Here is a 13,926-nt window from a genome sequence, read left to right as displayed (position 1 = left end):
ATTCCTGCCCAAAAATAGCCCTGAGAAAGATCATTCTTTAATAATGATCATTGGTGTTTTTATGATTTTTTCAATTTGCTGAGCTGCCTCAGGCAGGACCCTTCAAAAAGGAGGCATATAAATGTTCAAAATAAATAGTTTTTCCACACACACACCCCAAATCACCCATGTAATTTGTTGCGAGCACAGAATCTTCGTCTGTGAAAAAGTTTCAGGCAGTTCATGGCATTGTTCGTTGTGCCTTTTATACTGTATGGAGTGCATTGTTCTTAAACATGAAGTCCAGTTTCACTGCATTATTTGCTGCCCGCATAATATCACCCTTATTTGCATTGTTTTTAACTGCATTATACAGTTGCCATTGCATTGTCTTAAATTATGCGATCTGCCTTTAATCTCAACGGGAAAGGCAGGCTCGAAAGGAAGTAAGTAACTCAGAAAGTCCCCACCCTGACTGGGAATAATGTAAAGGTGCCACAACTTGGTTCTGCCCCCATGCAATCCCAAAATGCAACAGGGACTACTTTAAAAGGGGAAACGTCCCTAAGGATCCATAGCGGGTCTTGCCCAGTGAAGGGCCATGCCTGGGCGACTGTCACATTGCTTTGCAACAAAGAGCGATTCTGCATCTAGCATTCGCTCCACATTTTCTCAACTGGGAGGAAAAGGTGCAGCTCGAAACCACATTCAAATACTTCGGGGCAACGCTGCACTGACTGCAGGGTCACCCACCGAGCGGCCATAAATCTATGCAGAAGGTACCATAAAACCCGATGATCAAAGACAGTGAAAGTGGCGTGCAGTGTGGAGGGTAACATAATATCCGATGATCGAAGAAAGTGAAAGCAGCATGCAAATACAGCGGGGAATTTCTGTTCCAGTGTGGGTTTTGTAAAACAACAGAGGGAAAAGCCAATGCAGAGTTGCCCAAAAAGAAGGAATTGCCACCTGAAAATCTTGCACTGCTGCTAGCCCGGTGGGTATTATTTAGTTCATTTTCATGCATTTTTTTTATTCCACCCTTCCTCCAAAGGAGCTCAGGGCCATGTAGCTGGGTCTCCTCTCGTTGATTTTATCCTCATGACCACCTTGCGACTCTGAAAGGAAGGACTGGCGAATGCGCACTAGTGTGGCCCTGCCCCTCCACTCGTGTGAGCCCTGAGTCTGCATGGTGCTTATGTGCAGAGGAAGCGCCTGTGCACACGCCCCCTCACTGTAATCAGTAAAATTTGATTAGGGAATGCCCTCCCCACAGTGGTTCATCTGGCTTGTTATGTTTAACTGCCATTTGTTCGTTTAACCTTCCAGGACATTCAGTTCCTTCCCTAAGAGTAGCAGTTTTCTTACAGAGGAATTCCAAAGAGCAATTAGAGAGATTGCTGAAATGCAACTGGTAATGAAGCTCAAGACAATACATCCACCTGGAGTTAATCAAGACCTAGGTTTCCTGTCTCATCACCAATGCTGATTTATTCCCCACACCTATTACCCCTCTACATATCTCACCTAAATCCAGTCACGCCTGCTTATTGTCATTTGCCTGCTTGTGTCATTTGGCATCTGAAATCACTTCACTTTCCAATATATAGGACAGATGAACTCAAATTCTAGCAGTATCGGAAGAAGTGAGCAGTGACTCAGGAAAGCTCCTACCCTGCCACAAATTTTGCCAGTCTTTAAGGTGCTACTGGACTCTTGCTCTTTTCTACTGCTACAGACAGACTAACAGGGCTACCCATCTTGATCTTTCTTTCCCACTTTCTGCATTTATAACCCTGCTCATATTATTTTATTTCAACTTGCCAATTGCTTTTACATATCGTTATTCTGCCCTAACCTGGATAGTCCAGACTAGCTTGATTTCATCAAATCTCATGAACTAAGAAAGGTCAGCCCTGGTTAGAACTTAGATGGGAGACCGCTAAGGAAGTCCAGGGTTGCTACGGAGAGGTAGGCAATGGGAAACCACTTCTGAAACTTCTCTTGACCTGAAAATTCTACAGAGTCATCGTAAATTGACCGCGACTTGATGGCTCACCCACACTGTTATTCTGCTGCTCTCAACATTTCTATCTGCGGTGGTTTCAGCTCAGCATTTCACTTCTTAATGCTAAGAGCTGTATCAGGCTTGGGGTGGGTTTTTTTGGTTTTTTTAAGGAAAGGCAGTCAACGGATAAATAAGATCAAAATGGATTCTAAGTGCACATTTTTGCTGTGTCACTATGGAGTGGAAGTGTAAGGACTTAACAGTAACTATGATACCAGTGGCCCATCTGTAGCATCCTGTTTCCCACAACGGCCAGTCAGACACCCGTGAAAGGCCTGCAAGGAGGAGGCAGAGAATAGATCTTCCCCCGTATCTGCATTTAGGGAGCCAGTTTGGTGCAGTGGTCAGGAGCGCAGACTCTAATCTGGGAGAACCGGGTTTGATTCCCCACTCCTCCACATGCAGCTGCCGGTGTGACCTTGGGTTAGTCACAAGTTCTCTCGGAGGGGAAGGGAAAGGGATTATAAACTGCTCTGAGACTCCTTCGGGTAGTGAAGAGCAGGGTATAAATCCAATCTCCTCTCTTCTTCTAGGAGGTTACTACTTCTGAACATGGAAGACCCACGTACAAAAGTTTCAGCCACAAAACTGAAAGAGGGTCCAACTTTGTGCTTTAGGACAACTTTCTTCTATATCACTTTGAAAGGAAAAGGGACATCTTTTAAGATCGCCCTTCTAAGCACACATCAACTAGTCTAGGGATCGAGGCAATACGCGGATGGTGTCTTGAATAGCAACCCATTGGCTAAAAGCTCTTCCTGTATCAGAAATGAAGCCCATTGATTGCTGGGCACTGAGTGATAATTCCAGACAGGTAGAAGAAGAGGATTTATATCCCACCTTTCAGTCTCAGAGCGGCTTACAAACTCCTTTCCCTTCCTCTCCCCACAACAGACACCCTGTGAGGTAGGTGGGGCTGAGTGAGCTCTGGCAGAAACTGCTCTTTTTCAAGAACAACTGTGCCAGAACTATGGCTTGCCCAAGGTCATCCAGCAGGTGCAAGTGGAGGAGTGGGGAATCAAACCCGGTTCTCCCAGATTAGAGTCCGCGCACTTAACCACTACACCAAACTGGCTGTAGCCATGTTAGTCTGTAGTAGCAAAATAAAAAAGACACCCAGTGGTACTTCAAAAACTAACAAAGTGTATTCCAACATACGTTTTTGTGAGCTGGAGCCGACTCCATCAGAGGCATGCACGGGACTGGTTTTATTAGTTTTTTAAAGTGTCTCTGGACTCCTGTATCATTTTGGGTACTGAGTAGTCACGGATGAAAATTTAAAGCTAAGTGACTACACGAGGACTTCAATCTGCATTTACTCTCTGCTTGCCTGGTTCATTAACCCACATAAATTTTAAATCATCAACATAATACTTGCAATGAAGCATCAGTGGATTCATAACTTCCGATCCCTGCCTTATCTCCCCCCATTGGGAATATAAAACCGGAATCAAGCTGCACTTGCGGTCTTTTAGGGGACTGTTCGGGTGCAAAAAGTAGAGGGAGATTTACAGCTGGAAAAATGGGGACGTACGGGAACCAAGCCCTGACCTGGGTAGCCTAACCACGGCAGATCTCAGAAGCTAAGCAGGGTCAGCCCTGGTTAGTACTTGGATGGGAGACCTTCAAGGGTGTCCAAGGTTGCTAGGCAGATGCAGGCGGTGGCAAACCACCTCTGTTCATCACTTGCCTCGAATCCCCTACAAGGCCACCCTATGTCTGCTGAGACTCGACGGCACTTTCCACCAGCACAGGAACCAAGGGTCTCCTTCCCCCCTTCCTCAGCCCTTCCAACAACAACTACACACAGAACCATAGAATCACAGAGTTGGAAGGGACCTCCAGCCTCACCTAGTCCAACCCCCCTGCACAATGCAGGAAACTCATAAATACCTTCCCCCCCACACACACACCCAGTGACCCCTGCTCCATGCCCAGAAGACTGCAAACAAACAAACAGAACAAAACCAGGATCCCCGGGCAAACTGGCCTGGAGAAAAATTGCTTCCAAAAGTGGTGATCGGCATTTCCCTGGGTGTGTAAGAAACGGCTACGAAAACTAAGCACTGATGCAGCCATTCCTGGCCTCCTTCTCATGATCTGCCCAAGTTCACAGAATCTGCATTGCTGTCAGATGGCCATCTAGTCATCTAACCTGCAAAGGAGTGCCCACCACCTCGGGAGGAAGCCTGTTCCACTGAGAAACCGCTCTGTCATTCTTCCTAATGTTTAGCTGAAAACTCTTCTTGTATGGTTCTGGTCCAACCTTCTGGGCAACAGATAAGAACTCAGTACCATCCTCTAAAGGAGCTGCGGTGGCTCAAGTGGTTAAGATGCTGAACTGCAGGCTGTGGAAGGTCGGTAGTTCAGCAGTTCGAGACCTGAGTGTGCCATATGACGGAGTGAGCTCCCGTCTCTAGTTCCAGCTCCTGCCAACCTAGCAGTTCGAAAGCAAGAAATTGCAAGTAGATAAATAGGTACCACTTCAGTGGGAAGGTAACAGCGTCCCGTGTGCCTTGGTGTTTAGTCATGTTGGCCACATGACCACGGAAACATCTTTGGACAGCGCTGGCTCTTCGGCTTTGAAACGGAGATGAGCACCGCAACCCTAGAGTCGGATTCGACTGGCTTTCGAGCAAGGGAACCTTTACCTTTACCATCCTCTAAATGACAGCCCTTCAAGTTCTTGGTGGTGGTTATCATATCACCTCTCAGTCGTCTCCTCTGCAGGCTAAACATACCCAGCTCCTTCAACCTTTCCTCATAGGACTTGGTCTCCAGACCCCTCACCATCTTCATTGCCCTAGTTCATTGTTAACACACCGTAGTGAAAAAGATAAGCACATCTATCCCAATAATACATCTTTCCATTTTTTTATTGCTATCATCCACACAGGAGGTATTTCCATACAAAAAGAAACAAAACGAAACATGCTTCCATTGTTAAATAAATAAATAAATAAATAAATAGAAATATATAAAATGCGTCAAAGATACAAAATGAAGATACCAATAAATACAAATCAAGAGAGCAAAGAGAGCACATTTTCAGTGGATGAAATGGAAGAACCCGAGAAGACAAATTGGAAGCAAAAACAAAGATGCTTTGATTAACTGGAAATTATTGCTTGATGAGGTGAGAGAGAGAATAAATAAGATGGAACAGAGGTAGACTGTGTTGTGCTGGGAGACGCCATGTTGGACGCAATACTGTCTCAATCCTTCATTTATGCCAAAATGAATGCACGAAGCTTCCTCATACAGTCAGATCCTTGGTTCATGAAGCGTAATACTGTCTGCCTTGGCTGATAGCATCTCTAATGTCTCAAGCACAAGACTTCCCTAGTCTTGCCACCAGAGGTCTTTTTGATTGGAAATACCAGGGGCTGAACCTAGAAACCTTCTACGCATGTTCTACCGCTAACCTATGGTACCTCCCCAGTTAGCACCAGAATAGGAGTATGGGCGAACACTCTTAGAACCAACAAATGCTTCTGAGCAAGCACTTCAAGAATAGCTTAAAGAAGGCTGATCTAAGCCACAAAGAAGATCAGCCTCGATGGCCTTCTTCTATCTCTCGTTCTCAGTTTACAGGGATCAAGAGGGCCGAAGACGAAAACACTTCTTTTGAAATGGCTCCCTAGGTCAGACTTCCTTACCAACTCTTTTCTCCTTCTCCAAGGGCCAACTCACACAAACAGCAGGGAGGTGGTCACCCCGCTTCCCTGAGAAATATGGGGACTCGCCACACTACCCTCTTTCTTGTGGGGCCTCTCGCTAGTGTTACGGTAAGAAAAACTCCACTAGATGTTCATAGTGAGCTGTGTCCTTGGCTTGCCAAGTGACTGCCCATTCTTATGGTCTTTCTGTGAGAACCAGACCCAAGACCTTTGGGTGCTGAAGTTGATGTTGCAGGATGGACCTCAGGACCACACACAGTGTCTCCCACATGTAGGTCCAATGGATGAAAACAGGAAGTGTCTCATTGTCCACGTTCAGACAGTACTTCCTTTTTTTCCACTTGAGAAGCTTCATGAGCTGCACACAACGATTCACACCCAGACATAGGACCTCCGTGGACTGGCAAGCGGTTTTGTTAAGGCCAGTGGACATAGGCGTTCTGCAGGTCCAGCGTCCCAAGGCAGTAGGGCAGACGTGGCTGGAGTTGATGGGAGAATGAGGGGAACCCTTCTTTGTCTTCCTCGATCGCATGGTTTCGGTGGAGTTGCCCCAGGCAGTGGCCCTGAGGATGCTGGCAACGAAGGGAACGGAGGCCAAGTCAAGAAAATCCTCTCTTGCTTTTGCTGGGTGGTTTGCTGGGTGGAGCACGGTTTCCATAACGCTGGCGCAGATGGGAGGGTCGTTGGCGGTGGCTGCTGGGCTGTCCGGTAAGAAGGCCAGGGCTCAGATGACCCAGCCTGGCTGGCGAGTGGCTCTGACTTTGAAGAAACCCGTTTCCAAAACGGCACGGCCGCCGGGGCAGGAGTTTGTGCCGCTTTGTGCGCATCCTTAAGCCGGCAGAAGCCTTTCCGTCTTCTCCCGTGCCCCTGACTTGGGAGTCGTGAAGGCAATGCTGTAGCTGAAGATGATGGGTGGGATGGCTTGGAGGCAGCCCTAAACCAGGAGAACATTTTCCTGCCCGCGGGTGGGTCACCTAAGTACAGGTAAGGGGGAGTTGAATTTAAAATGTTGATCAAGAGGTGAAGCCGCCAACTCCTGCTTTGAAGCAACAACGGAGGCCAAAATCCTAAATCTGCCCGGGAGGTGTCTAATGTTAGACCACCTGAAGGGTGCGATATAAGCTTGTCTTAAGTAAAACAAGTGGAAGTTTTATTGTGTTCCCGAAGCACGGCCTGTTGTTTGGAAACTGACAAGCTGGATAAGACACTGATGAGTGATACAGATACGATCGTTAGATATGAGTGGTGGCAGTTTCACACATTCAGACTATCGTGAGACACTGGCTACGGTGACAAGGAAACTGGTCTCTGTCATTTGCATGTGGCTTTACTTGCTATGGATTTTTTCAATTTGAAAACAGCTTCACGGTAGGGTTGCCAACCTCCAGGTAGGTATGCAAAAGTATGTAGTACTGTGTATAACAGATGTATGTTCAAGGTAAATCAATGCTGTGCTTTTTTATTTTTATTTTTCTATACTGTTGTATAAATATTGGTATCAGATATTATCAAAAATAGGTTTCACCCAAACAAAACATCAAAGTGCAGGTTTACATTCTGTACAAATATTCAGCACCTTGTCATTATCACATTCACTAGTCCCATGGGATTCTAGTAATTTACCCGTTTTGAATGCAATCAGGTATCGGCTACCTGATAGAACTTGAGGGACATGGCATCCTAGATAGGTTATTATGTCTGCCACAAGGGTTCCGATGGGACCCTAGAAAATAGGCTCCTGCCTTGAGAGTTTCTGTGCTCACAAAGAGAAATTATTGTGCCTTATTATGTCCTTCATATACATCACAGTCCTTGAAAAAGATTTTATTTGAAATCGGTAAATTACTAGAGTCCCATGGAACTAGTGATTGTGATACTGACAAGGTGCTGTCTGAATATTTGTACAGAATGTAAACCTGCACTTTGAAGAAGAGGAGGAGGAGATTGGAATTATACCCTGCCCTTCACTTGGAGTCTCAGAGTGGCTTACAAACTCCTTTCCCTTCCCCTCCCCGCAACAGACACCCTGTGAGGTGGGTGGGGCTGAGAGAACTCTGACACAAACTGCTCTTTTTCAAGGACAGCCCTGACAGAGCTTGTGACTGACCCAAGGTCACATCAGCAGGTGCAAGTGGAGGAGTGGGGAATCGAACGTGGTTCTCCCAGATTAGAGTCCGCACACTTAACCACTACACCAAAGGGAAACCTATTTTTGATAATATTTGATACCAATATTTATATAACAGTATAGAAAAATAAAAATTAAAAAGCACAAAATTGATTTACCTTGAACATACATCTGTTATACACAGTGCTATATACTTTTGCATATCTTCCTAGCATATCTTCCTAACACTGCGACCCTCAGTTTTTGTATAACCTCCAGGTAGGGCCTTGAGAACTCCCAGAATTACAACTGACCTCCAGACTATAGAGATCAGTTCCCCTGGAGAAAGTGGACAACCTCAGAGGGTTGGCTGTGGCATTACACCCTGCCGAGGCCCCTCCCCTGCCCAAACCCCACTTTCCCCAAGCTCCACCCACCCTCAAATCTCCAGGAATTTCCCAACCAGGAGCTGGCAACTCCACCATCTGTCCCCAACTTTACAAAATTCCTAGCTGTTCATGGCCCTCTCCAGTGAATGGGTTTTCACTCAGTGTATATTTACTCCAGGCAAAAAAAAGATACCCCCCCCCGCCGCCACCATTTCTTTAAGAAATGGACAGTACAAAAGATTAAATCTAGATGAGCCATAAATAAAGGTTATGCTAACAATGCCATCAAAAAAGCACAAGAATTGATACAACTGTCACGAGTGCCAAAATATTCCTTCGTGGTTGCCGCTGCAAAATCAGCCGCAGGGTATTGATTGGCGCGTTTCTGCTCTGTGACCCAAAAGAGCCGGGTTTCTTAACACTGTCGAATGGGGTGCGCTGCAGAACAATTGGCTTCGCTTAAGACTCACCGGCTATCACAACTGCTGGGGTCAGAGTGTCTTAAAGTCGGAAGGCAACCTAACAGGGCAGGGGTCCCCAACCTTTTTTGACCCCATGGGCACATTTGGGATTCCGGCACAGCGTGGTGGGCGCAGCCACAAAACGGCTGCCACAGAGCCAGCCACAGAAAGGGCTGCTGCAGCTTACCTCCAGCCACATGGTCAAGATCCTTGCGCTGCCATGGCAGCTGATTTTCAAGCAAATAAACATATCTGCCCAGCCAATTAAGTCTCCAATGGCCAGTAAGAAGCGCCTTGCTGGGCAAAAGCGCCAACTTGGCCCTGCCCACTTTCTAAAAATACTTGGCGGGTGACGGGAAAGGTGTGGGCGGGCGCCCTATCACCCACGGGCACCATGTTGGGGACCCCTGTAAGGGCATCTAGACCTACCCCTGCTCAGTACAGGAAATCCGAACACGACAAATGGATATCTAAACTCTGCTTGACGATCATAAGGAAAGGTGTGCCCTTCCCCCACCCCAGTAGTCGGCTTCCCTGATGAAAGCTCTTACCATTAGCAAGTTTCTCCTACGGTTCAACTGCAATTCCCCCTCTCATACTGGAAGCCTATTAGAGCTAGTCTTGCCTTAAAAGGGGTACCTCCCCTTGATTTAGAGAGCCAGAATTTGGAACACACCTTGTCCAAGAGAACCTGACCACAAGTACAAAAATAAGAATATGTTCTCTCTTCCACAAAATGGCAGCATTACAGTTGCCAGTCCCCAGGTGAGGGGCGGGGGATCCCACGGTTTGGAGCCCCTCCTCCTGCTTCAGGGCTACCAGGAAACGGGAGGAATTCCCCCCCCCCCAACAGCCAAAAATAAACATGCCATGCCTACCTCACCTGGAAGTGACGTAGGCGTGACGGTGATATCAGGGGTCGATGCTCTGGTTTCGGTCACAACTCTATGACAGAAGCTGAAGTCTACCATAGAGTTTTGCCCAAAAACCACAACGTCACCCCCCGATGTCACTGATGTGCCTACATCACTTCCGGGTGACACAGGCATGTTGCCCCCGACGTCCCCACATCACTTCCAGGTGAGGTCGGCACAAGGTGTTTATTTCCGGCTTCTTCCCTCCCCACTCCCGGTAAGTTCCCCCCCCCCATCCCCTGCCAGCTAGTCCGATGGACCTGGCAACCCCCCAGAAACAGGCAATCTACTCCTAACCTGACTGCTGATGGAAAAGGCCACCGAGTCACAGACGACTTATGCCGACTCCGTAGGGATTTCAAGGCAAGAGACAAACACGACAAAGAGTGATTAACACTTGGAATTCACCCAAAGAGTGATTAACACATGGAATTCACTACCACAGGAAGTGGTGGCGGCTACAAGCATGGACGGCTTCAAAAGGGAATTAGATAGGCATATGGAGCAGAGGTCCATCAGTGGCTATTAGCCACAAGGTATAGATAGGGGCTCTGGGGCAAGTGATGCTCTGTCATCTTGGTGCTTGGGGGGGGGGTCAACAGGGGGAGGGCTTCTAATGTCCTGGCCCCACTGCTGGACCGCCTGATGGCACCTGGTATTTCTGGCCACTGTGTGATACAAAGTGTTGGGCTGGATGGGCCTTTGGCCTGATCCAACATTGGCGTCTCTTATGTTCTTATGTTAAACAGAGGTGGTTTGTCACTGCCTGCCTCTGCTTCAAGGCCCTGGACTTGCCCGGTGGTCTCCCATCCGAGCACCAACCAGGGTTGCCCCTCCTTAGCTTCTGAGATCCAACAAGATCGGGCCAGCCTGGGCCCTCCTAAAAAAGTAAAAACTGGAACGCAGATTAGGACAAGACACTCCGGCACGAGAAGAATCCCCAAATGGGACCTTCCGGACAACCAGATGCAAAACTCAAGAGCTGGCTTTGAGCCCCAAACAATGTAGTCCTCCTGCACAGAGGACACGTGGATCTCTGATGGTCTGCGAGTCCCACTCTTCCTTCCGGCACTTCAGTCTGCCCTGAAGGGGATTTCCAGGTGTAGCCCAGCCCTTGCCTCTCTGCTTACAGAACACAAACGCCGTTTGCTAGGGATTGCATCATGCGTGTAAACTTTACGAGTAAGAGACCAAAAGGAATTAACTTACATTTTTTCATAGAGGCACTTGCATCCAAGAAAGGGTGATGGAAAAATTCATCTGTGGGGTGGAAAAAGGGAAAGAAGACTGCATCTGAATACTTTACACAGGTTAAAGGAAAGACCACATTCTCTGGGTGCCTCACACTGCACATTAAGAATGCCTCACAAACAGTGGTTAATCTGTGCATGAAGAGCAGCAATGTGAATCTAACTCTGAGAACATCTAGAACGAGAGCTGCTGGACGGCTCAAAGCCCTGTGTGTAGAATCTCGTACCTGACACAGAATCTCTCCACAGATAAAAATCTCAGTTCTATAAAATCAATAAACACGGGTTTATAGCCCTCAGGTTTTGTGCAGACCTGTTTGCAAATATACAGGAGACAGAGTTCTTGTCTGAATCAGCAATTTTTAAAAGGGCTTTGGGGACTCCAAGGCACACCCGGCACGTTTTCCGGAACACACGCAGGGCCCTGGATGGAGGCGGGTAAATGCAGAAGATGCCATCATCGCTTAGGGTTCCCAGCTTAAGGCTGGGAGAGACCTGGAGATTTTGGGGGCTGGAGCTTGAGGAGGGTGGGGTTTGAGGAGGGGAGGGGCCTCGGCAGGATATAATGCCAGAGAGTCCACCTTACAAAGCAGTCATTTTCTCCAGGGGAACTGATTGCGGTTACCTGAAAATCAACTGTAACAGCAGGAGATCTCCAGCTACCGCCTGGAGGTTCGCAACCCTAACTACTGCCTCAGCAAGACCTCCACTGACATGAATGGGGGAAACAATGTGCATCAGAGGCCAGCCTGCACATCAGCACACAGAGGGTTCTAGAACATCTTGCAGAAGGCACCAGGACAGGGGTGACACGATAAAGGTTTAGCAAATTATGCCTGGGATAGAGAAGGCAGGGAAAGAAATACTTTTCTCCCATTCTCACAATACAAGAACTCGTGGGCACTCCATGAAATTAATGAGAAGTGGGCTTAGAACACATAAAAGGAAGGGATTCTTCACCCAAAGAGTCATTAACACTTGGAATTCACTGCCGCAGGAAGTGGTGGCAGCTACAGGGGTGGGCAGCTTCAAGAGGGGACTGGAGAAACATATGGAGCAGAGGTCCATCAGTGGCTATAAGTCACAAGGTATAGATGGAACAGAGTGATGCCCTGCATTCTTGGTGTTTGGGGGGCCAAAGTGGGAGGGCTTCTGGAGTTCTGGCCCTGCTGGTGGACCTCCAGATGGCACCTGGGTTTTGGCCACTGTGTGACACAGAGTATTAGACCAGATGGGCCACTGGCCTGATCCAACATGGCTTCTCTTATGTTCTTATAGATGGAACACTGTGTCTGGGACAGTGATGCTCTGTATTCTTGGTGCTTTTGGGGGGGTGGGCAACAGTTGGAGGGGTTCTGGAGTTCTGGCCCTGCTGGTGAACCTCCTGATAACCAAAAATATAGAAGCTGTAATGATGTACAAAACGCTTATAATCTCACAATAATGATACAAACATAAACAGTCAAATTGAAAAATATTAATTCCCGACAGGTATCAGAAAGATGGACGAACTTCTCCGGAGTTTTGGCATTCGTTTCGTGAAGAACGTCTTCCAAACATCAAGATGTGATAGTGTTGCTTCTCATTCCATAATGTGTAAATCCAATTGTTGTTGTTCAGTCGCACAGTCGAGTCCGACTCTTCGCAACCCCATGGACCAGCTCCCGCCAGGCCCTCCTGTCTTCGTAAATCCAATACAAAGGTACTAATATCCTACAGGTTGAACATGTTCTTACATAACAAATCCTTCCATCAACAGGCACACAAAGTGTACTAGCAGCCTTTTGTACATCATTACAGCTTCTATATTTTTGGTTTTCTACACTAGCTGTAACCCTTCAGTTTTGTTGGTGAACCTCCTGATGGCACCTGGTGTTTTTGGCCACTGTGTGACACAGAGTGTTGGACTGGATGGGCCACTGGCCTGATCCAACATGCCTTCTCCTATGTTCTTAGGACTCAGGGACAGAGCTTTTCATCCTCCAGCTTGGGAAACTCCTGGAGACTTGGGGGTGGCATCTGGGGAGGGTAGAGTTTGGAGAGGGATCTTAGCAGGATATCACGTCGTCACTCTAGGACTCCCATTTATCCCAGACTCGGTGCTATACCATAGAGTCCACCCTCTGAAGCTGCCATTTCCTGCCGGAGAACTGATCGTTGTGGTCTGGAAATCAGGTATAATTCTGGGAGGACTCCAGGTCCCGCCCTTGAGGTTGATAACCCTGCTTCAGACATCCTGGGCAGACTGGAAAACCCACAGCCGGTTGATAAGAGTTTAAACCCACACAACAGCGGCATTATCAGGCCACCCTGTTAGCAAAACTAATCCCCACAGCGCAGGGACTGCCTGTGCCCTGATTTTATTAAATGCAAACGGGCTGCTAACATATAAAAAGAGTAATACGTGATTACAAGCAGGATTGATTCATGGATGCTTTGGGGCCAGATGCTCAGGGTGGGGGAAAGGGGAGGGCAGGTCACAGAACGGTTTCATTGGCAGCTATAATCTGAAAGAATAACAGACCGCAAACCAATTAGGATTAAGCAGATGGGTGGCATAATGTCAAGGAGGATTCAGTTGCGCGGGGTGTGTGCGTCAATGCTCCCTCTAAGCTGTGGAGTGTTGTGAGCAAAAATTCTACTTTGTGAGCAACTGGCATTAAAGTTGTGAGCGAGCGATTTGGCTACTGCATAAATTAGTTTGCTCTGGAGCCCTCCTTCCTGAGCTAAGACAAAAATGTGTGAGCCAGAGGCTTAAAAACGGTGAGCTAGCTCACACTAACTCAGCTTAGAGGGAACACTGGTGTGCGTGTCATGATTAACAAAAGGAAAAACTGGACGGCCCTGCAGTGCTTGAGTTCTCCCACAAATATGGTTGCCAGCCTCCGAGTGCGACCTGGGGATCTCCCACTTTTACAACTGATCTCCAGAGATCAGCTCCCTTGGAGAAAATGGCTGCTTTGAAGGGTGGACTCTGTGACATCCTACCATGCTGGGGCCCCTCCCCTCCCCAAACCCCGCCCTCTCCCGGATCCACCCCCAAAGTCTCCAGGTATTTTCCAAACCAGACCTGGCAAC

General features: G+C 47.7%; 1 protein-coding gene across 1 annotated transcript in view; it reads right to left on the bottom strand.

The window, feature by feature from the left end:
• The window catches only part of ULK1 (unc-51 like autophagy activating kinase 1), a 156,122-nt gene that overhangs the window by 59,022 nt on the left and 83,174 nt on the right, over nucleotides 1-13,926 (bottom strand). The window contains 1 exon segment of the mRNA XM_015408703.1: nucleotides 10,808-10,858. Coding sequence (XP_015264189.1) covers nucleotides 10,808-10,858 — 51 coding nt within the window.

Source organism: Gekko japonicus, unplaced genomic scaffold, assembly GCF_001447785.1.
Source record: "Gekko japonicus isolate JY-2015 unplaced genomic scaffold, Gekko_japonicus_V1.1 scaffold2152, whole genome shotgun sequence".
Taxonomy (NCBI): domain Eukaryota; kingdom Metazoa; phylum Chordata; class Lepidosauria; order Squamata; family Gekkonidae; genus Gekko; species Gekko japonicus.
The sequence above is the reverse complement of the archived record's forward strand: the minus strand, read 5'-3'. Positions and strand labels throughout refer to the sequence as shown.